Source organism: Pavona decussata, unplaced genomic scaffold, assembly GCF_977016875.1.
Source record: "Pavona decussata unplaced genomic scaffold, jaPavDecu1.1 SCAFFOLD_2, whole genome shotgun sequence".
Taxonomy (NCBI): Eukaryota; Metazoa; Cnidaria; class Anthozoa; order Scleractinia; family Agariciidae; genus Pavona; species Pavona decussata.
This window is the reverse complement of record NW_028145426.1, coordinates 762775-787500: the sequence shown is the minus strand read 5'-3', so window position 1 is coordinate 787500 and position 24726 is coordinate 762775. Positions and strand designations below refer to the sequence as shown.

The 24726-nt window shown below is 39.1% G+C and overlaps 2 protein-coding genes, 1 long non-coding RNA gene and 1 pseudogene across 4 annotated transcripts in view; 1 reads left to right on the top strand and 3 right to left on the bottom strand.

The window, feature by feature from the left end:
• Positions 1-533, bottom strand: part of LOC146489875 (uncharacterized) — a 6559-nt pseudogene extending 6026 nt beyond the window's left edge.
• The window catches only part of LOC146489874 (lon protease homolog, mitochondrial-like), a 32520-nt gene extending 18959 nt beyond the window's left edge, over positions 1-13561 (bottom strand). Inside the window, exons 1-9 of one of the 2 annotated variants that reach the window (XM_085113793.1) lie at positions 13290-13561; positions 11576-11659; positions 11041-11269; positions 8925-9013; positions 8115-8234; positions 7571-7739; positions 6737-6869; positions 2269-2411; positions 1562-1782 (exon numbers count right to left, since the gene is read on the bottom strand). In XM_085113793.1, the coding sequence (XP_084969919.1) occupies positions 1562-1782; positions 2269-2411; positions 6737-6869; positions 7571-7739; positions 8115-8234; positions 8925-9013; positions 11041-11269; positions 11576-11659; positions 13290-13531 (1430 nt within the window). In that variant the 5' untranslated portion in view covers positions 13532-13561. The remainder of the gene's footprint in view (positions 1-1561; positions 1783-2268; positions 2412-6736; positions 6870-7570; positions 7740-8114; positions 8235-8924; positions 9014-11040; positions 11270-11575; positions 11660-13289) is intronic. The other variant, XM_085113843.1, reaches the window with a different exon arrangement.
• The window catches only part of LOC146489867 (uncharacterized), a 127618-nt gene that overhangs the window by 25510 nt on the left and 77382 nt on the right, over positions 1-24726 (bottom strand). The window lies entirely within an intron of this gene.
• Positions 13597-16251, top strand: LOC146489873 (serine/arginine-rich splicing factor 5-like). The gene has a single exon (XM_085117034.1). It carries the CDS (start codon positions 13701-13703, stop codon positions 14664-14666), a length of 966 nt encoding a protein of 321 aa, XP_084973160.1. The 5' UTR covers positions 13597-13700; the 3' UTR covers positions 14667-16251.

The following is a 24726-nucleotide window of genomic DNA, read 5'->3' as shown; positions in this document are numbered from 1 at the left end:
GCAAGATTGCGGGCATTCCGTCAAACAAATCACGCCGTAAACAATATTTTCCTTTTCGGCGTGTCTATTTCTGGCGGGTATCGGCTGTTGTTTCGCAAAAGTTTTAATGTAAGTTGCAGCAAATTGCTCTTTATTAATGACACAAAATCAAGTTCCTTCAGATGCAGAATTTTGATGTTCAATTGAATTGTTGCCTGTGAACTGAAAGCGCTATTGATTGTGTTGACAATGTGTTTAAGCTTTGTTACAACGGGGCGAAACGTTGTCTTTTGTTTTCAACGTTTTGTGCAGCATTTGGATCAAACGTTAGAAAAAGTTGGCAACGCGTTGAGAAACATTTTTCATCCATTCTTAAACATTTGTTTAACATTGTCAACGTTTTTACAATGGACGGAATAACATTACAAATGCGTTGAGAACCATTATCAACGCGTTGTAATGCATTATCAACGCATTTAAAATTCATTGAAAATGCATTGAAACGCTATTTTCGTTAAGCCCGGTTTTCCCAAACAGGGTCACAAATGCAAGACATGATTGCATTTTTGAAATAGTAATCAAGTAACAGCTATTGATTATTATTATTATTATTATTATTATTATTATTAATCGAAAAGAAATGTGAATAGGTTTTTTAATAGCTCTTTTTTTTTATATACTTTTAACTTGTAAATAGCAATTTGTGTGGAATATTTTAATAAATTATTATTATATTAATTATTAATTATATTTATTATTATTATTATTATTATTTTTTTTTTTTTTTTTTTTTTTAATTTTTTTTTGTTCACTGCCCAAATAGTATTATCATGGTCATGGTCCACTCAAATTATATTAAATTTTGTCATCTGCACACAACAGATATCCTGTGGACAGTGCTGTCAAGCAAAAATCACAAGGTCGTCAAAAACCTAATGCGTAATGCCTATTGCCGTTCCCATAACAAAAAATGAGAAAAAAATTAATGTCCCACCAGCTAGGGGGGCAGGGGAGGAGGGGGAATGAGCACTGCTAAAATTGACTAACGTATACAATTCTTGTCAGTTAAGTAACAAACTGCCCACCTTTTGCTGCTTTTATTTTTCACGCAAAAACAATGGCTGAGTTACACAGCTGTAAAGCCACATACAACTGCATTACAGAGTACTGCCCAAGCTTATTAACCATCGTGTGAAGTGAACCCAGGGCAAAGTTCGTCTGAGCAGTTAATGGGGACAAGTGTGAACACAGGCTGTCAGCATGGTCTAGTGTTTAGGGCGCCGGACTTGAAATCCGGTGGTCCCGGGTTCAAGTCCCGCTCTGACCGCTAGCTGGAGTTGTTTCTCAGTAGCCCCAAGTTCAACTCCTCGGCCACCCTTGTAAATAGCCAGCTGATCTGCCTCCTGCCAGTTGGGATTTTTTGGCTATGTTACTTTTTAATTTAAATTATTTCTTTCTGAAGATTAATGCTTGGCCCCACTAGCACTTGTGCTATAAACACTGCCGAGGGTAAATAAAAGTGCTTTTTTTTCTGTTGTTTTTTTTTAGGGTATTACTAACTCTAGCCCTGAACTGAACTCACTTGAATTCGGATGAATGTGTATCAAGGTAGGCTAATTTATTGAGTTCTTCTTCAATCACTTCTTGGGCATGCTCTGGTACTTTCAGATCCTTGATTCTGTCACGGAACTTCTCTCCAACAGCATCTTTGTCTTCTTTCTCCAATCCAAGCTCCCTTTTTATAATCTTCAGCTGTTCCTGAAGCAGGAATTTCTTCTGCTGTTTGTTCACCTTTTCTTCAACCTGTAATTAGGAATAACTTTTATGAGTCACCTGCAAAGGTGTCAATATTTACTTTACTCAGAGCACAAGTCAAGTCCAGCGCTTGAGTTGAGAAATAAATAATTATTACCAATGAGTCTTGTTGCCCACATCCTTAACTTGTAGGAAATAAACACACTGTCAGTATTATTTTATTTTTATATAAAAATATTTAAACATTATCATTAAATATTGTAACTATCAAGTATGGACACTATTAGACACAGGTCAGACTTTCTGTTTGGCTGTTTAATGGCTTAAGCAATGCATTAGCAAAAATTATGCAACCATTCAAAAGCTTTTGTGGCCTGTTAGGTACAACAAGTAAACCTTTAGAACGCTATTGCCAAAATGTCAAAACATTTTGAAAGCCATAAGTCATCCGTTAGCCATTCATTCAATAGTTTTCACCTGTTTAACAAATACCCATTAGTACACATTTTTGCCTGAAAGCTCATGCATGCCCACCTCCTTCCCCAACTGTTGCTGTAGTTGACAGACAGCCAGCTCTTTCTTCAGCAGCTCAAGAGTCAGTCGTAACCTAACTGGAATCCTGGTCTCTTCAAATACCTCCTGTAGCTGTTTAGTCTCAGCACTGGACAGTGCTGCACCTAAAATACACAGCATTGAACTAAATAAATATTATTAATAATGTAAGAGAGTGTGACCAGCAATAGGTCAAACCACATACTTAGATAAACTAAGGGAGACTGGAGTGATAGTTTTGTCTTTTTTTTGGTACTGGCAAACCATTCTTAGCTATCTTATAATCCTGAGTTGTCTTTGCCTAAATCTTTGGAAATAATATGAAAGTCTTCCATGGTTGTTTTCTTATACATGTACAGTAAGTTGTTTTCAAACTTTGATTTGCTGGTCATCTTCACTGTTAGTAGTATATGGTAATTAGTTATGGTTATAATATGGTCATATACATGTACTGTAGCTAGTTACCTGATGTTATTGACTCTCCAGAAAAGCCTTATTTCTACAGTCAAAGAACATTCTACTCATCATGATAACTGTAGTACAATGCATGTCTTCTAGAATCTCAGCATTCCAGTTTACTCTTAAAGGGGAAGTATCACGAAAATTTTGATGTCATTTCAAAACCCCAAAATGTTTGTCTGACAACAGAAACAAAAAATAATTGTCTAGTTTTGTTATAAATTATCACCCCGGTGCAATAAAACTGTTGATTAGTGCTCCCGGCCAGAGGCAGAGTAAGTCGGAATGGATTGAAACTTGAAAAATGTTAAGCTAATGTTTTTTAAGTTTTCGCATTTTTGTTTCCAAAATGCGTTAGAACAGAGTACGAGTTGTTCTTGTCAAGATTTGAGTTGATTTCTCTCCTCTCGTTGTTCTAGAATTATTTTGTAGCAAAGTGAAGGTCTTATTTCCCAATTTTTAACAAAAGAGGTCAAAAACCCCATGATACTTCCCCTTTAAATCATTCTGAAATTGCCTCAGTCATCCAAGCCAAAGCTCTCTTTGACAAACCATCAAAATTTCAACCTCCCAGTCACAGTCCTCACAAATTGTTTTGAAGAAGTACTGCACCAAGGATTGGGTCCATTAAATCATTGCCTGCTGGGAGGTCCAAATACAAATTTTCAAAGAAATTACTGTAGAATTGGTAAAATTGATGGCTGGCAGCATATTTTGAGAGGATTGAGTCAACCTGCCTTGTACATTGGGACATTCCGAAAATTTCCAGAACCCCCCAAAGGAGGGTGGTTTCTGTCATACGGGCTGTTGGAATATAATATTTTTTCAAAGAAGCAAACAGAGAGACTGGGACGAGCGGCAATGGCGACGGACGCAAACTTCTAAGCTCCGTCTGGGTCTCGAAGCAGACATGTAAAAACCATAAAAAAAATGGAAGGGAAAGACCAGGGAACGAAGAAGAAAACCGGTAGACGTAAAAGAGAAGAAATGAGCAGTTTAAGTAGCGAAAATTCGCAGGGAACGCCAGAAGCAAAACGTGCTGGCAACACCCGACAAATGGCGGACGTTGTAGATGATGCGAGCAATGTAGGCGTATCAAGAAGCGACCCTCAGGTTCCAGCGGTAGCAGCGATATGGGAGGTTGTGGTACGCATCGAAGCAAATACAAATCTTCTCATTAATGAGCATAAAGCGTTAAAGACACATTGTGAAGAGCTTCAAAAGAGCATACAATTCACCCAAGCAGACGTGGAAGACATGAAGAAAGAAAACCAGAAGCTTAAAGATACAATGAAGGCAGTTAACGAGAAAAACAACGAACTAGAGAAGAAAGTTGACCAGTTGGAAAACAAGCTCCAGTCAAGCGTCGAGCAGGGAAATATTTTAGAGAAGAAATTGGAAGAAGCGACAAAAATGCACGACAACTTGGAACAGTATTCAAGAAAATTCAACTTAGAAATATACGGGATTCCCGAACAAGAAAGAGAAGATACAGAGGAAATCGTGCTCAACCTCGCTAAACGCTTGAATGTCAATCTAGAGCACGAGGACATCGATATAGCACACCGGATGAAGAAAGGTAATACTCGGCCTAGGCCGATTATTGTCCGGTTTACCAATTATTACAGTAGAAATAGACTATACAAGAACAGGAAAAAGCTACGCAGGGCAAACTTCGAAGGTTTTATTGAAGGAGCTCACAAAATCTATATCAACGAGAATTTGACTGCCTTAAGATCACAATTGTTCAAAAAGGTCAGAGAAAAAAAAGGAAGTCAAAACTGGAGAATCTGGACTTTAGATGGCACAATATATGTGAAAACAGATCCTGAAGGTAGCTCTGCTACTCGAATTAAGTGTGAGGCGGACCTTAGCAGATTACGTTGATAGTTTATACTTCATATGTAGCTTAAGCTTAGTTTATTTATTATGCCCGCAGCCTTTATCTTTCTCTTCCTCTCGATCGTCGATCACGTTACAAAACTGATATTATTACAAAGTTTGCTTCATTTGCTTCGATGACGGATGGAGGTTTAGGATTTTGCATAGCTTGTTTTTTTTTTCACTTTCGGACGAACGCGGATAAATCCCAGAAGAGTAATTTAAGCGTTAGTGTCCTTTTGTTATTAGCCTTAGTTTAGTGTCAATTATTTTGTAGTCCGTGTTTTGTTTCCTTTTTTGGGGGGCCTAATTTTCTTTAGCTTAATTTATGCTCGAATTTTGTTTCTTACTGTTTTGTATAAACAATGTCTAACTTGAAGATTTTGTCACTGAATGTGCGTGGCCTTCGTAAAGCAGAAAAAAGAAGAGCTATATTCTGTTATCTGAAAAAACAAAAAGCTTCAATTTTTTGCCTTCAAGAAACATTCTCAAAGACAGAAGACGAAACTATTTGGCGTGCTGAATGGGGTGGACAGATATTATTTTCTCACGGCTCAGAGCACTCTAGAGGTGTATGTATATTAGTGAAACCAAACGGCTTTCCCTTAGAAACCATAGAAAATGATGAAGAAGGGCGGTATATCTTTGCTAATTTGAAATTAACAACAGAGGAATTATCATTAGTCAATATTTATGCACCAACGGATTGTCGCCTGCAAATTCCATTTCTGCAAAAAATTACCCACCTTTTGGTAACTAAAACCTGTGTTTCTAGGGTCATTATGGTAGGAGATTGGAACACAACGCTTAGCCATCTAGACAAAAGTGGTGGCCTTCCATGGGCCAGACAATACCCCGATATAGAATGTAAATGGCAAAAATTATTCCAAAATATACCTCGCCTCTCTACTAACAACAAACTGAGACAATTCTCCTTTAAAATGTTACACCGTATTTTAGTGACCAAAAAAGAGCTCAAACGATTTAAAATAGCAGATAATGAGGAGTGTTTTTTCTGTAATTCAGCTGATTCCTTGGAACATGCATTTCTGGAGTGCCCTGCAGGCCAAAAACTCTTTCAAGAAGCCTTAACATGGTTTAATAATAAGCACAAAGTAAATTTTACTCCATCTAAACAACAGTACCTATTTAAAGACTATGATCCACCCCCGAGTACTAACTCAAAATTAATGCGGAAATTCCAGATCCTTACTGTACAAACTCAGAAATATTACTACTCATGTAAAATGTTAGAAAAACCTCCAAATATTCTAGAATTGAAGTCAGTGCTAATCTTACAATGGAAAGTTGAAAAATGGGAAATTTAAAATTAATTTAAATTAACGAAAACGCACAATTTTTTTTTTTTTTTTTTTTTTCTTCTTCCAGTGACAAAATTTCATCCTTTTCTTACTGCTTTCCTGTTTTTTTTTTGTTTTTTTTTTAGTAGCGTGTAACCCGCAGTTTGTAAGTAATCTAGTTACTGTTATGTTTAAGGCTATCTGTATTAAATTGTAAGTAGAGTCCTGTTTTGTTCAGTAGCGTAAGTAACCAGTAAACATGTATTGTAGGTAGAATACTGTATTGTCTAGTGATATATTTAGCCCGTACTGTAAGTAATGTAAGTAATGTGATTTTGCAAACAAAAAAAAACAAAACAAAAAAAAAAAAAAAAAAGAAGCAAACAAAATTTTGGCCCCTTGGATCCCCTTGGATACATATAATCTCCAAAATTATGTAACAACAGCAAAAAATGGTCTTGTAAGAATCTGACCTTCCATTGGGAGAGGGAGGGGGATAATAATGGAATGTCCTCCTGTACAAAATGTAACTTTGCCTACATCTGAATAATTATGAATATATGAAACATATATTTAAACTGCGGATGAAAAGGATAAACAGAAGAATGCTCAAAGTTATTTATAATGCAACTTGAGCAGTTGCAAAAAGAAAGCCTGAAAAAAAATTCAGGCTTGAACAGGGTTCAAACCCATGACCTCTGCAATGCCGGTGCAGTGCTCTACCAACTACATGTATGCTATCAAGCCAACTGGGAGCTGGTCATGTTGTGAGTTGTAATTATGATACTTTGTCTAGATCTGTTTCTTACCAAAATCAGCCAAATGAACAGGATTGTCTGCGACTCTTTTGCCGCCCTCTATTAGCTGAGCCAGGAACTCTTTATACAGAGGGTTTAGAGAAATGATATCCCTGATAGTTTTGATCACTTCAGCTGCTAGAGCCTGTTGATTTAATAAAGATAGTCAGAGCATTACAGATGTACACCTACAGGTAAGTCAGGTTAACTGATTACAAGTAACTCAACATGCATTACTCCCATCACTGACCTCCAGGGTACATTATGGAGGAGTTGGGAGAATTTGATTAACTATCAGGCATTTTACCTTTGGTGATCATTTCCTTTAATCTCATAACCTGTTTCATATGTTTGATTATGTAATACTACAGTAAGGCAAAATGGAACATGGCTCATGCATGTATTTTTTTCCCAAGGAATCAAACCTTACATGCAAACTGTTATGAGATTTGAATATTTCATAGTAATATTCATCTGCAGGAGAAATCCTAGCACAGTCAGATGAAAACCAATGAGAAATGCTTTGTGAGTAAAGATTATCTACATGTACAATATACTTCACAGCTGCTTTATGTACACATTTTACTCAACAAATACGATATTGTTCAAGAGTGGCACTTATATAATCACAATGAAGGCACTTCTATATTCATGATTGTATAAATCACACCACTACATGTACATGTACATTGTACATGAATTGATAGGCTCTCATGAATGCATGCATTCTCTAGTAACAGGAACTAGTCTGAAAATCAAGGAGGAATTCATTCAATGAAGACATTAAACTATCTGAGTCAATACAACATATCATCTCATGAACATGGCATCATCATGTGACCTTACCTTGACTTCTTCTGTTAGTTTGAAAGGTTCATGCAAAACATTCTCCACTTTCACCATTAGGATTGGTTTCTTCTCATGGACAGGTGGTTCCAGTGGCAGATCTGTTACAGCAGGGTTGGTCTTCTCCTCAGTGTGGGAAGAGTATTCAATGATGTCTGTGATTTTAATCCTGAAATCAAAATAATAAAAGTGTTCAATAGACAATAATAACTTTATGGCTTTACACAGCCATGTATTGTACTATACATGTACACAAAGCCTGGGGTTATTTTGGAAAATGGGGCGACCAGTACCATCTTACATGGTTGGTTGAGAGAAGAAAAGAACGAACAACAGAGCAACATCCACAGCCCTAAGAAACAATGCAGCTGCAGGTTATCTGGGTGCAGGTCTACTGAGGAGATTGGCTGGTAAGGAGCCACCCTTCCCCCCCCCCCCCCCCTTCCCCACACACACACACACTCCAAAAAGAAGTTAGCATATTTATAATGTATATGATTGTACAGAATATCTGACATACATGAATAAATAAGGTTTAACAAACCTTCTGTGGCCCAGGACAACCATCCTAATTTTATCACCCATGTCGTAAAGCTCAGTGATCTGAACAAATGCCCCCACTTGGTGGATATCATCCAGACTTGTTATAGTCTCTGCTTCATTGCTACAATGCAATAATTATTTGAATGGTGAGTGGCAGCACTGCAACATTGGAGAAATACCAACATACATGTACGTACACAAGTACACCATTGACAATCTGATGATCAGACTGTCCGTTTAAGGGGTTTTATGCCAAAACCTGTACAATTTGAACTGCTGGTTATACCTGTACATGAAGGTGATGTAGCAAGGCTTTTGACTACAACTTTACAGTACCACTCAAAAGTAAGTTAACAGTTTCATCTTGTTTCTCGCAAGACGAGAGTTGTGTCCCTTGATACAAGATTCTCGTATCAAGAGATGGGACTTTCGTCTCTTGATGGTCCATTTGCGAAAAAAAAAAAGGATTTGGGCCAGGATGCCCACTGATCCCCTATGATAATCATGGCTTTGGTGTTTCCTGAGTATTCTTTAACCATGAACCAGAATCCAACAACAACAAGACCTAAAAGTAGCTGCTTTTTCAAATACTGGCTAAATTTACATCTCTGAAAGGAGACTTTGAAAAAAGGGTTGCTCTAAAATGTTGACAGTTCAGCACAGTTAAGTTCTTTTGCCTTTCTATAGTGCAAAATTTGGCTACCAGGCAAATTTCTTGGAACTGGTTCACCTTTAATTCAAGCAAAACTCAACATTCAGAATTAGATTCATAAGACATTTGAACATTCACAGTTTACATGAAATAACACACCTGTCCTCCTTCTTCAAAAAAGCCCCCGCGTATGGCTGTGCTAAGCGAGATTTGACTCTGATCAACTCCATAAGATCCTTGTCTGTTATCTGTTGTGAACAAAAATTAACAATAAATTAAAATTATTGGTACAGAAAGTAATCCTTCTGTTTCAATCCCAAGTACATACAGCTGTATATGTACACACTTCACTCAGGTGTATTGCATACATTGTAAATAACATTTCATCATGATGTTCAAGCAAACAGATTAATTAGTTTGCTGTTTTCAGATAATTACATTTCCAGCTGAAGAACTCAAGAAATCAAATATCCATACAAGGCTGTCGCTAATTTTTGAAATGGATGGGAAAGACTAAGAAGTAGTTGGTAATTTTTTTCCTTTCAATTGGTGGTGCTTGTTCCCATTCATAACTGCTGAGGAAATACCTTGGTCCCAGGCTGCCCTCATTGACAACCCTGTCCATATCCTTCATAATAAAATTATACTATAAGACTTAACGGAATCCTGAGCTAGGTTTACACTTTGAAATTGTTATTAACAATGTATCTTAAGAGCTTGTGGTTAGGGCTAATTAATAATGAATTAATTATTGTCCATAATATTCGCTTGAGCTTTACAATAATATTATACTATTTACAAGGCTAAAAAGTAAAAAATATAACTTTTTAGCCTTGTAAAAAAGTATAAAGAATTAATTGTTAATATACATGTATCAAATTATACATGTAGACCTTATGCATAAATGGTTGCTGATAAATTATTCTTACTTATTCTTAAATTAGCCTTACCAATAGGAATAGTTAAGAAAAGGTTAGTAGGGCTTATTAACTAGCCTGCAGTGCAGGCGTTTTTCATGGGCAAGCGCTGAATAATAAATTTAGTTCGCGTGTTTGAGGGAGGCTGAGGGGGAGGGGGGGCAGGAGATGCGAGCGAAAAAAAACGCCTGCACGCAAACCCTGTGTAATCGCCAAACGCCCTTCTTTAAATAGTTGCACCTGATCAGTGCATTTCCGGCTTCATTCATCACAGCTTGTGCAGTCATGTCACGTACTTCGCGTGATCTAAGTTTCTACTTTGAAATCAAGCATAATAAAGTGAAAGTTGTCTCTGTCTCAAAATAAAAAGAATCATGAAAGAATAAAGCTACTGTGTGACGGTCAAATTAGTAAATTTAGTAAAGTTAATTTTCTGCGTTTGCTTTCAGAAGATTTACAAGTGTCATGCTGTGTGCCGCAAAGGTCAAATACAGAATATCAAGCACATATCAGTTTAAAGTTTTATTCGGGGCTATGCGAATACAAACCTTTACCCGGTCCAGCTGAACAGTATGCGAGTCGTCCCCAGTTATCACACAAATGCTAGTCAACTGGTGTATCAATCTTTTTCAGCGATCAAAAAAACGGACAGTACTCCTCCGCTGAAGCAATGATAAACGGTTTTTTGCATCCTCAATATCCGTTTAGTCGGTATCCGTATTTTGTTAGTCCCATTGAAGCTGCTTTCACAGCACTTTTCAGCGGACAGACAAGGATCGCATCAGCACTTTTACTCGATAAAATCAATTTAAATGCCCTTCAGTCGAACCAACAACGGAAAGGTAAGGCTTTTTCCAAAGGCGGTAGGAAAATCTGCCAATACATCTTGTCTCGACAACAGTGAAAAAATTATTTCTTTTTGTTCGGAGCTCAATTCAAGTGATATTCCAATTTCTGAAAGACACGGTTTCATTGAGCACAGTGCTAGTGGAGCTGGAATGAAATGACATGCGGACCGATCTGCCGTGGATTGTCTGGTATCAATCAATATGTGACCTACCGCACCAATCAGAGCCCCCGTCTAGCCAGTGTACGGGTTCTGCAAACAAACAATGAGTGCGGGCAGGCGTATTTTTCCCTCCTCTCCCCCTCTCCCCTCCTTTATTTCTCAACCTGTCATCCTCTCCCTTAGGGTCACTTTTGACTCGCTCCAGCCCTCTCGCGCTTCCTCGCCCAAGATGACAGCAACGAAGGATTATTTAGCGCTCCCGCTCCAAAAATACGCCTGCATTGCAGGCTACCAATTAACATAATACACTGTATCACAAAAAATAATACAATGTAAATCGGCCAAATACCTCCATCATCTTGACAAATCTTGGAAAAACTGGATTTCTATGAACTGGCAAGACTGGCACCTCAGGAAACACATCTGGAACAATAACCTGGGCCAAGGCCCCTTGAGAGGGATCTATCTTGGCCCCTGTTTTGTCCTCTATCACCACATCAGGTCCTTCATCTTTCTTATCACTACCATCACCATCATCATTGCCATTACCACTGGCTCCCTCTGAGGACTGGCCACTGCTGAGCAAACAGACAGTTTCTAGTGTTTGATTAAAGATTATAAAGTCCAAAATGGCAAATGAAGTACATGTAAGGTTACATTGAACTGTTGGTGTTATTCATTTTCTCAATACTTCTCTTATTAATTGATAGTAAGATAACCATGTCACATTGACAAACTTACTGAACACTTTTAACTTGGCATGTAATTTTAACCTGTCAAAAGAAGTGTACCAAATAAAGAAATCCAAGAAACAGCAAGGTTACAGATTAAACCCAGATGAATTTAGTAATACAACCAGATTACATACACACGAAATCACTAACCCTGCACTTTGTCCATTAGCATTTTGACCTTTGAAGTACCTCCTTGGATACAAAACTAAATCACCATCTTTGAGATCAATGAATCTGTAAGAAAAAAATTAAAACAATTCTGTTCTTAAGAAAGATGCCTTTTGTTCCCAATTGGAAGGTCAATGACAATAGGATTTAGAATCTCATTTACAGCAAATGGCGATCATGATAAAAAAAATGAGAACAGTCGACTCTCTCGTAAGAGAACTACCCTTGGGGCACGACAAAGTGGTTGCTTATGGGAGGTGGTCGCTTATGGGAAAGATCAACAAAATACACCTAATACTGGATTGATTAGTATTAAAAATATACATGTTAAAAATATTACCTTAGCAGCTAAAATCAGGCAAATAGAAACCAATTTATTTGATTTTTTCACATCTATTCATTCTTCTGATGAAACTTTGTATAACATTTTGGAACATATCACTGTAGCAATTCCCGTTTACCTACAGATCTAATAATTTTATACCTATCTTCTCTGTCTGTAAACTGTTATTATCTGTCAGCAGTCCGGGGTAGCGTCATTAAAAATTGAACTTTTGTCACTTCTGAGTAATGATTTACTAACGATCATACGTGATTATGTTGGGTGGTTGCTTACCAGAAACAGAAAACAAAAGAAATTATATGATCATGTAATTTCTGGCCTAAAAAGTGGTCGCAGTCCCTTGACAAATTTGAGTGGTGGTCGCTTACGAGAGAGCTCTTGCAACAGTATTTAACTGAGAAACAAAACGGTTGTTAACAAATCTTTAAGATTAACTTAATCAGGCTTTGAACAACTGGGCCCTGGATTTTAGTTTGGCTGGGATTTCAAACTATGACTGCAGTTTGGTGTTTTCCCAACTAAGCTGCCTGGTAATCATTTGTAAGTCCCACACCTGGAAATTATACCACATCAGTAAAATTTTTAAAAAAGCCTACATGTAGTGCACACGTACAATCCAATACAAACACAAGGGTAAGTACAAATGCAGGCACAAGTAACAAGTGTGTGTAAACATTAAAAATGCAAATGTAAACATAAGTGCAAGAAAGAGGAAAATTTTCCTTTTTCCTACACCTGGCTTGAGTTTGCACTTATAAATGTCTCACTTGTGAACATCATTAGACACAATCACAAACATGTGAACCATGATGCATCCAGTGTCTTGGATAATAATTTTTTATGCTTGCATGCATGTGACCATCACTTGCCCTTGCATTTGTGTCACACACAGGCTTTAGAACTTGCCCAATGTAAAAATTGTTGAGAATGATGTATTATTCAGTTATGACACAGGCAAACTCGGAAAAAGAAATTCCAAGTGCTCCTATCAAGAGTCAAACCTAAGACCTTCTGATTACTAGTTCGGATGCTCTACCACTGAGCTACAGGAGACTCGTTGGAACTAAGGCCATTAAACTAGGTTCATGGGACAAACATCCTGCATACTGCAAGGATTGGAATGTCGATTGTTGTTTGCATGACAAAATGTTTGGTGTACATGATGAGGGGAGGGGGGGGGGGGGTATGTTGGCACCGTATAACGTCGATTAGTCTCCCTCGCAGCCGTTTTTGGGGTTGGGGAGCGTTGCGTGACAGCCCAAAAAACGGCTGCGAGGGAGACTAAACCCTGATAACCTAAGAAAAGAAGAACGTAAATTATAAAATGACGGAGGTACGCATAACTATCGTCACCTTTCTTTCCATGGACGGTTATCAGAAGAATCTGTATCAGCTGACGTATAGATTGTGTGGCGACCCACCACAAATCCTACGGTATAACGCTCGATTCCCGCGTGAGAACTCTCTAAACCATTGCAGAACGACGGAGTTCTCGCTACAAGGCAACAACGCTTCAATGGCCTGCACAGACCGTGATAATCGCGGGATAAAATTCTGCTAAAACATGCTGATGTAACCTTTCGTGCTGCAAACATGGCGAACGACTGTTCGACAAACACGTGCGCTTGGTAACCTCTCTTAATCCAGCGGTCTTTCATGTACGTCATGCGCATTGTAGTCGTTTCTCCAGTGATGGCGGATTTTGAGCGTGGTGCTGTGAAATTTTCCTAAAATATTCTTCGTAGAGGCACTTTTTCATCAATCATGAGTGGAAGAATCTATTGCGGGAGACTGTCTTCCGATGCTACAGAGAAGAATTTAGAAACTCTGCTGAAATCGATTGGTAAAATCCGCGATATTGATTTCAAGGAAGGCTACGCTTATGCTGTGTTTAAAGATTACCGAGACGCCGACAAAGCAGTGCAAGAACTCAACGGCAAAGACTTTATGGGGCAAAGTATTCTTGTGGAGCGAGCAAAAGATGTTAGGAATGGCGTCGGTGGATACACCATAGCTGGCGGCTATACTGCGAGAGTTCGTCAACCTAAGCCACCCCCCGTGAGAACAAATCATAGAATTCGAGTGGAAAACATTCCTGCCCGGGCAAAATGGTCTGAACTGAAGGAGTTTATGAGTGTGGCGGGTGAAGTGACTTTTGCAGATACACACAGGAGAAGACCTGGTGAAGGACTTGTTGAGTTTGCTAACAAGGAAGACATGATGAATGCTTTGGAAACTCTTGACAAGCAAGAGTTCCTTGGAAGGAAAATAAGACTAGTCGAGGAAACGCCTCGTTCTAACAGAGATCGGTCTCTGTCACGTTCAAGGTCAAGATCTAGTTCTTCATCTAGAAAAAGGAAAAGACATTCTTCCTCGCCGTCCCTATCACAGTCCAAGGGACGTCGGTCTCGATCACGTGACAGGTCAACTTCACATGAAAGAAGTAGAAAGAAACGTGCACATTCTACATCTCCATCTCGTTCAAGTCATCGAAGGTCTAGATCAAGCTCTGAGCAGAATCATAAGTCATCATCACATTCACGGCGAAAAAGGTCACATTCTAGGTCTCTAAAAAGATCACATCGCAATTTCAGATCTAGGTCACACTCAAAGTCAAAGAGTCGGTCAGACAGACATTCTTCATCAAAATCTAAGTCACACAAGAAGAAGAAGAAGCGCAGCTCAAGGTCACGTTCGCAATCAAGATCTCCTAAAAAGCGGCGATCATGATTTCACACTCTTCTTAGTAGATTACCCATCCAGTATATCTAAAGTGTGGTAGGTAATCTGCTACACGTACTTAAGTGTATTTTTTACAGCTTTTTGTACAGATATTTAAACACACCTACAGTGCAACTGGCTTTTATTAGTTTTATTTGTCTGCTTTCTCAGTTGTGATAAAACCTTGGAAATGATGAAAGCAAACCATACATGTAACAGCAAATACAGTGTATGTATCTACAAGTACAAAAGCAAAATATCTACATGTACATGTACATGTATCACCACAAATCTTATGTACACTGTACAGGTGAAAAGGGAAAACTTTTGAAACTGTTTGAAAGCATCCACATGGCAAAATTCAAGATACATGTAAATTTAGAAAGAATGAACGACAGCAAAATTATAATTCAAATGGACATGTAATTTCTTTGTAACCCTATAATACAGTCTTGTATTAATTTTCCCACTGATTCATCATCTCCCAATCTCCAATCTCCTTAAGCCATTCTTTCTGTCTGTGACAGGATTTTATATATAAAAATAATATTTTCTCTACTGGAGAAAGTGAGTGACACGTGACTTTTAAGAAACCTGCCATTGCTCTGTAATAGTTTGTTTTGTGTGATATTCATGACATAACATCTTTGCATGCATGTTATTTAACGTTTGAGTCAATTCAGCCTTTCAGCTAGAGATGTTGTAAGGTGACAACCTTTTACTGCATTCTTTTGAAACTTGGGTCCACTTTCACTAATTTCTAACTGGCATGGGGTGCTCGGATCCCAGATAGCTGAAAGCTGGATTCTATTTTTTTATCTTTATGCCCTAACTAGAGGAATCTTGTATTTCCAATATTATTGGTCTTGAAGTATTACTCAATCACAGAGTTGTTAAGGATGCTCAGGTTGTTTTGGTGATAAGAAGAGTGTAATCTGTAATCTTCCATAGTCTCATGTATGTTACAACAGCGAGAGACCCTTTCAAGCCCCCTTGGTTGAGGTTGAGGCCTTCTCAAGGAAGTACAGTTTGTGATGATTGCTTAATCTTAGGCACTCCTTGATGTAGGATTGACAATGTTCATGTAAGATCCCTGTTGGGGCTCCCTGTTGTGACTTTTTGGCTGCTAAAAATCAATTGTGGTACCTTTTAGTCTACAAAGTGAAACAGAGATTTGTTGTTTTGTGTAATTCTTAATCTCAGCACAAGTCAAACTTGTTCAGTGCAACCAACTTTTTCATTTATTGGCAATGAAATTAAACTGTGTGAAAATATGGTTTATTATTGTTTTCAGCAGGCATTTATCTGAGCAGCTTTTCATTGCTGTTTAAATAGAAATCGGGACAGATTAGGTGGCTATTTTATTTCAAATAGATGCCTGATCTCCACAGCTGGTTTTTAAAATGTTCTGTCACAAAACATTATAATCTTCCTTCAGGTTAACCAAAATTACTTTTGTTAAGGACCTGGTAAAAAATAATGTAAGTGAACTTTTCAGAACAGCCCTTGCAAGGTAAATGTGATATTTTACAGAGAAAAACTTAACACTTGTACGTAACTACAGTGACATTTTGTATTAAACAATGCAAAGAAGTGCCATGCTGTGTTGATGATGCTATGGACTATTTAGCAATTATTCCACAAGCGTGCGTTAGATATGAGATGATAGATAGCCAACGAGGCGCGTAGCACCAAGTTGGCTATAATCATCTCATATCCAACAAGCGCAAGTGGAATAATTGTTTTATTAAAAACAGTCAAGAAATATTGCTAGATCTTACTGATTTCGCTGTGCAAGAACAACCACGAGGCAATTTAAGGACGGTGCCTACTTATACCGAAATATTTTTGTGCGGTTTACGACTATGCGGGAAAAGCAGATCTTAGAAAGGGCTATTGAAATCCAAAAAGGAAATTGGGGGTAACCAGGCATTTTTCAGAGATAATTAAGCAATAATATCTCTTAAAAGCGCCAAAATATAAAGCAATGTATGGGATTTTTTCCTAAATTGAAGCTGAATTATCTCTGAAAAATGCATGGTTACCCCCAATTTTCTTTTGAGATATTAAAAGTACTTGCTAAGTTCTGCTTTCTCCGCATAGTTTTAAACCGTGCAAAAATATTCCTGTATTAGTAGGCACCACCCATAGGAAACCCGAGTATCTCGAGATGTGCAGAACGTATGCGCAGTAACAATAGTAGGCACCGTCCTTAATGGTCGTCATTTCTCGACCATGGTGTAATGGCTCATATACCATGGCCGCTAAGCCAATGAAATCCCTCGAATTGCATTATACCATGATTCAGTTTTTAATAAAATTATGTAGTTCCAGACAATATTCATAGACCTTATTCCAAACTGGCCACCAGTTTTTAAAATGTTCTTTTGTTTGTATTTTTAAAAATTGGCCCTTCTTACCCCGTTTGTACACTCAAAAATCAATGAGTATACCTTGAAAAAGGCAAAAAGGGCTGATTTGAATGTAAACAAAAGAACATTAAAACGGGAGCCATTTTGGAATAAGCTTTAAACCTGTCCCATACAAAGTCATTGGAAATGCCAAGAGGGGTGGGGAGGGGGGTGCAGTCTCAAAAACCAAGTATGAATTTCCAGTAGGGTGGGTAGGGAAGGTGGGGGAGGGGTTGCTTACACCATAACAACCTTCCATGTTGGGTGAATGGATGTCTTCTGTAGTAGCACATTTATTTGTTTTCACAATAGTTTTCTTTTTATGATGTGAGCCAGGCTTTCTAATTTACCTAATCAGCCTACAGATGACGGTGACACCTCTGTCCTCTTCAACAGTTATTTATTTTTTGCTGTGTTTCTTGTCTACAACTTGTATTCAGGTTGGTTATTTTGCAACTTCGTTCCCAGGGTCTCTCCTCTTCACGTCCCAGGGAGCGAGAGAGGGACGTGAAAAGGAGAGACCCTGGGAACGAGGTTAGCTATTTTGGTTTGTTTTTCCTTTTCAATAAATGACTTGTATAAAAGAAAAAAAAATTTAGACTTCATCGTAGGCCATTTCACCTTAGCCTGTCGTACAAGGCTAGTACCAGAATTTGAATAAATTTTTTAAGGTGGTCTGAGTGAAACCCAGTTGTTTGGATGTTCTTTACAGTACACTCACCTTAAATTGCTCAATTTTTACAGATCAGCATGAGAGTAATACTGTATTATTATTCCAGATTGCGTCTCTTTATAACGCATTGGCTCATTAGTGACTGGCAAAGCCACAAGAAAAGTGGGCTATTGATTTGTGCAATTAATACATTCCGGTCTGCTCATAGGACTACAGCTTACAGTCCAACGGTAAAAATGTAGTCAGATGTTTATGTCACCCGGCTAGGAACTTGAGCACACACTGCACAAAAAACCACACACAGTCTTACGACGATTAGGACAGAAATTCCTGAAAATCATCCGAAGACTTTGAATTTCAGACCAAGGCCGGGGGTGGGGGGGAGGAATAATCCTACCCTCCAATTTTATAACTTACACAAACCCCACCCCCCCTCCCCCCCAGAACATGTGTTTTTGTTTTTAAGCGAAGTATAGAAGTATACTTCGAGTACGTATCGAGTATGTGGGCAAAAAACCGCAAGAAAGGATGAGAAACGTCTCCTATCCCCCGGGATTGAAAAGGCCGCCGGGCCACATCACCTATTTTTGACATTTGTTCAAAAAGCTAAAAGAAATGTTGGTATCAATACTTATGCTTTAACTGGCTTAAGACACTGAATTCCTTTCTGACTAGGGATGGCAAGATGGAACTGGATTGGGATTTAGCAAGATTCATCCTTCCGTTGTGTCTGAATTCATTCCGGTGCTAAACCAACTTAGGAAAAAAAAACACGGGGCTACAAGCGTGCTGCCATCTTGTTTTATCTCTTTTAATATCACACGCGTGCTCCTACATAAAATTCGATATCTCATTTCATTGGACCTGTATATCACGAAGCTCCATTGTTTCAGCGCTGGAGTCCATTGTTTCTTTTGTTTGTTTGATACTCCGCTATTGCATTTTATCCGGGAGCTTTTTGGCTCCGAAAAGTTTTCGGAGTCCTGTGAGCAGTTGTAGAGCATATCTTCAAAGCACATCATGATTGGTAGATGAGAACGCAGAGGCACCCAACGACAGTTTCCCTCAGATCCTTTGAAACGCTATTTTAGGCTATCTGGAGTGCTTTTACGGCTCTGTTAGTTCATTTTAGGCCGCGCTATGATGTTTTAATCTGTTCGGTCATTCTGGGGCAACCTGAGTCTTTTCGAAACTACAGGGCATCTTTGTCCATTTCCCGAAAACCTTACGTCTTATTTCCTTTCCGAAAATCTTAGCTGACCTTTTTTCGGCACCCGAAACGACACTGTTATCAATCCGAAAACACTAGGCCTTGAATTTCCCATATAACGAAAGTTCGTGGTGAAAATTCCCTTCAGAAAATTGTAGGGGATTAAGAGCCTTCCGAACAGATAATTTACCGAAAAGATCTGTTGGGTGCCCCTGAGAACACCGAAAAACTACTTGGATTATGTCGGGAGATCTATTGCTTATGTATAGAATGCGCGTTGGCCGCGTAGCACTCGTCTAAAGTGAACTAAAATAATAAGGGGAAAATCTAAGAACATCTTTTTCAACGGTGTTTTGAAATTCAAATTTTGCCTGATCCGGTTAAACAAAGCCATACGAGTCTTAAGTCAGACTACACCATTATCACTAAGGAATGTTTAGTGGAAGATGTGAATGGCACCGTGCTGCTAAATGGAGAGCTCAGCCTATGTGGTGCTAGCTCTACATTGTACTTTGGCAAACAGACTTTGCAATGTGTAGTTTGTCGGTATTGCTAAAAAATAGCTCCCGTACCGGCTTTACGTTCTTGGCAAGAAGGATTAGTTCTTTGTCATTCAGACCCAAATTAAAAACATTTCGTTGGAAAATCACGACAACCAGCCCTCTATGCTAAAGCTGAGGTTATCTTAGCCTGCGAACAGCAGAAGTATTTCCGGTCGTCGAAGGTGTAAATGGGTGGTTAGCGAACACACCCTGCAAAATAATTGGGTCGGTTAGCGGACACAAACCCCAATGCAGGAACTTGGGCGGTTGGCGGACACACCCAGAGATAATGAATGGGGACAGAAACCCTTGGGCGGTAGCAGACACCCAGTGAATGATTTCGGGTGGTAGCAAACTCACCCAGAGAACGAAACCCCCCGACCCAGTACTAGTAGGTAGCTAATGCCGAAATTCTCGATACACTCCAGAAGGGAAAAAAGCGGCATTGTTTATCAGGGTAGAGATCCCCGCTATCATGGACACTGAAGAACGCTCGAGGTGGTAAGGTTCCTTCGCTTAACTCCTACGTTTAGGAACAATTCCACGAACATTGTTTGCATTTCGGATCTTTACACTTAGTGTTAAAATAAACTTGTTCCTGATGTCTCAAAAAATTCTATTTCTTTAGCGCCTCTTTCGCGTTAAAATTGATATTTTTTAGGTGTCGAAATGTTGACGTAACTCCCACGTCATATGACGTCATCTCTCGCTCTGGACCTCAAAGGAAAAATCTTTGTACGTCCTATATGTGTCATTGTCATAGCTCTATCGCACGCAAGCGCAAGACCCGGTCTAGATGGGGTTAAAGTGACTGAACCTTAATAACGACGTCTTCGAACAAATTTATAATGACAGCGCCTACTTAGACTGCAAGCAGTCCCTTTTTGGTTAGTCAAGATGGTGTGCTCATAGCGCAGCGAGACTGGAGCGAGGAGAAATAAACGAGAAGAGACCAAGCCCCCTTCCGCTCGTTCGCTCTAGTTTTTTTTCGCGCTCGGCTATTTCGCACGACCTCTCGACTATCCAGAAAGGGACTGCTTGCAGTCTAGCGCCTACTTACCAAAAGGTAGTTACGGGTAAGAAATAGTGAAATCTCGCTTGGATTGTATGAGTGATTGATTAAAATACTGATTGATTGATTGATTGATTGATTGATTGATTGATTGATTGATTGATTGATTGATTGATTGATTGATTGATTGATCGATTGATTTAGTTTGTCAGTGTTTCTTTGCTTGCTATTTCTTTTCGTACGGTTTTATTTACATACATATTTTTTCTTATCAGTGCGGACCTTTACGAGAGAGAGGGCGGGTAATGGGAAACGAAAAGCTGTCTACGGCGATGCCTTTAACCTTTCTGTGTGTTCTTATTGGACAAAGCACATCACCTGGTACAAATCTTTGTGCCTTGGGTATTATCCTCCGTTACGCCAGCCACTTGAATTGAAATAATGTATCAAATATGTAATCATTATGTGCGTCTTTTGTAAATTTTTTGACAATATTGTATTTCAGCCGTGATAGAAGCCAAAAGGTTTGGACATAATTTGTTTTATCTGGTTTATTCGGACCCTTCATTGCCACAAGGTTACTTATATATAACAGCTAAAGGAGAAAACCAGGAAATCATTCTTACGGTAGGTCCTTAACAAAAACCTTGAGTTTCATTTATTGATACACGGTTCAACATTTGTTGAGCAACAAATGTTGCAGCTGCTGTTCAACAGTGCATCATGTGATGTTGAACGTTGAAATATGCCGTTCAACATGTTGAAAGGAGTTGAACGTTGTTGAACGAAAATAGAGCTTGGCTTTATTCCTTTCAACAAGTTGCCGCAACAAGTCAGCAAGTCGCAACAATGTTCAATATTTGTTGATCAACAAAAGTTGAACGATGTTGAACCGCGTATCATTCGCTTTATGCTTGGACCAGTGTACATAGCCTACCTCAGCACTGTCTCCGGTACCAGGGTTTTTTTCTAGAGTAGCTCAGTTTTTGTATATCATTTTCAACCATTATGAGTAAGTTCGCGACTTATATTCGACTTGAAATTTTTGTTCAAAACACTTTGTTCTCCACTCTGTTTGTCGGTCACAGACTGCTCTTTGGTGTAGGTCTGAATACAAGGATGTACTATGAGCCAAGAAGTTAAAGTCCAATCAGTTACTGCACCAAAGTATGTGTTAAGAATTATAAACAGCTGCTGAAAGCAGTACTATTCAGAACGGGAGGTTCGTGGCACTGTCGTCCAATTCTACAAACCTCCCACTCACGTAACTCTTAAATAATGCAAGAAAACAGGGCAAGGACCACTTGTAAAACATTAGGATCAGCAATATTGAATGAAACGTAAAACCAAATGCAAGGTTGATCGGACAGCTAAAAGTGCAATTTTAATGCCCAATGTTTCGGTTAGACAAAACTAACCTTCAGGGGCTGCAAAAAGCTCAGTTAAAAAAAGGAAATAAACCGTTACAATATTTAAAATGATACTAATGAAAAGTTGAGATTTCATTGGTTGACAAAGTCCCACTTAGCCCCAACCCCAATCCCTATCCTGCCATCCGAGGATTAAGGTGGGGGTTCACCTAAAAGCCATTTTCACGCCGCTTAAAATCGGTCAAATGAAAATATCTTGTTTGCATTTCAAGCAATACAAAAACCCTCCATTCATAGCACAAATTAATGATTTGGGGTGTTTTATGAATTTTTGGGTGATTTTTAGGTATATTTGGAAGGAAATAATTTTTCTTGAAGGATTGGTAAAATTAAAAGAAATAAGGAATGTTGAAGATTTAGTGAAGTTTTAAAATTAGAATTTGTAGTTAATCATTTTCTTTCTTCTATCCATTCTTAAAACTCTTCAAATTTCACTCAAATTCAGGTAGAGCCCCACCTTAAGCGATGACAACGACAACATCATGTGCCGCTGTGACGAATCCCTTTCCCCCAAATGTCCTGAATCGCTAATTTTAGGCTCCCAAAAGGTCCTACCCCCACTGAGTACCCTCCTTCCCCACCCACTGAAGTCCAAATATTAGGACTCAGGTCTCATGTCATAGTCGGGTCTGCTGAGATGGCGCAGTGGTGAGAGCATTAAACCCCCCCCCCCTCCCCCCCCAACTTAAGTAGCCGAGGTTCGATTCCCGGATTATTTGTAGGTTGAGCTTGTTGCATATTCGTTTTCGCCCCTGCTCCGAGGGTTTTTCTCCAGGTACTCCGGTTTTCCTCCCTTCACAAAAACCAACGTATGCAAGTCCAATTCATCCTGGAACGCACGCGGTTCACCATTGAATGGGTTACTAGAGAGCTCTTTGGTGCTCCGTGGCTAAACAAATTACATTTAATGTTTTCGAGAATGCATTCATCCGAGTGATTACTTTTACGGTATGTTACGAACATTTCCCAGGTCATTTTCTCGATTACTCATTTATCGTTTGTTACTATATTTATTTCAGCCAACCCAGTCAAATGAGGCACTGTTTGAGCCTGACTAACTGGGGCCAAACGGTGTTCAGGAACAGACCCTGGAGCCATTTGTACCTTGGATGTGACGTTAACAGAATTGCAACTCTGGCGACAATGGAAGACTGCGGTAATTATCCAAATCCACAGGCTCTTTTCATCGTTTTAACGATAAGGTCATCGGGGGAGCCTCCAATAATTAGATAGCTTTCCTTGAGTCCGGTGAACAGAGTAAAACATTAAGATGAACTCTCATATAATAAAACTGCTTTGCGTGACATTTCGAATTTGACCACTAATGGCACTTGCATGCATGGTTTACTCGATTATAAGTTAGACTGATTTAAACAGAAAGTAAATGCTGTTTACGAAGTCGTTAGTGCTATTAAAGTGCAGTATTATCGGTAATATACACTCGAATCGTGAATGTCTATAACGTGGAATCATGATCATAAGTTATATTATAATCTAAGATTAATTTCTGTAAGAAAGTAAATGAATCATGCAATATAATCTTCCTGCCAGTTGATACCTGCTTGGTAAAATGTAAAAAATAAACCAGGTAAAGAGCTTTTAAATATTGGCATTGATTTTTGTGTTTGCCTATGTGTTTTGATAATGGTCAGGTTGAGTTCTAACCTTTGTCAAGTTTGAATCATCGTTGCACACGAGGGTAATTTTTGAAGCGATTGATTGAAATGCAGATTGATAAAGCTATTGTCTTTCTCCTTTGGACTTTATTTTCTAATTCTGTTCTTTTATTACCAAAAATGGACTGCCAACTTCGCCACAAAATCGAGAAAATAAATGGACTCCATTGACGCAGATATTTAAACCAAACAAATTGTTGTTTAGTACCAAGAGCGGCGTGCATGCTTTGAACTTGACTTGCGCTCCCTCTTCGTGTTTGCTTACCACAAGTGTTAAACAAAGATAAGTTGAACATTTAAATATCTGATTGTGCACCTCACTTTTTCAGTGAATAATCGCCGAGCACTGGGAGGTGAGGATGGCCATCTCTGAATCCCTGTAGCGCTCCATACGTGTCTTTTATTACCCGACATTAGGGTGTCCTTTCACTTGGACTAAGGTGGTTTCGGCCACACGCCGGGGCACTAAAGGCTGGTTTCCATGTGATCGCAGATCGCAGATCGCAATAAAGTCTGCGATCGTCTGCGATCATATGGAAACTACTTCTGCGATCGTCTGCGGCAGAAGATAAAACCATGTTCTATCTAAAGGCTGGTTTCCATATGATCGCAGATCGCAAACAATCGCAATTGATCGCAGACGATCGCAGGAGATAGAACATGGTTCTATCTTCTGCGATCGTCTGCGATCACGATCGCAGGATCGCAGACGATCTGAGAAGTAGTTTCCATATGATCGCAGACGATCGCAGACCTTATTGCGATCTGCGATCCGCGATCATATGGAAACCAGCCTTTAGATAGAACATGGTTCTATCTTCTGCGATCGTCTGCGATGATCGCAGACCTTATTGCGATCTGCGATCTGCGATCTGCGATCCGCGATCATATGGAAACCAACCTTAAGTGAATAACTGGGGGTGCTCAGTCACACGTGAGTGTGACACTTGCACGCGACCAGCTGCTTGGTCAATTGGGCCAATTCCCAATTGGGCGAAAACAGCCACCGAGCATCCCCGACAAGGGCTTTCCATCTTTATTTAGTACAGTCAAACCTGTATATAACGGCCCTGTATATAGCGGTCACCCTGTGTATAACGGTCACCGAACAACTT

Excerpts from the sequence above, each read along its gene's own strand:
- LOC146489873 (XM_085117034.1), top strand. The coding sequence starts at position 13,701 with ATGAGTGGAAGAATCTATTGCGGGAGACTGTCTTCCGATGCTACAGAG.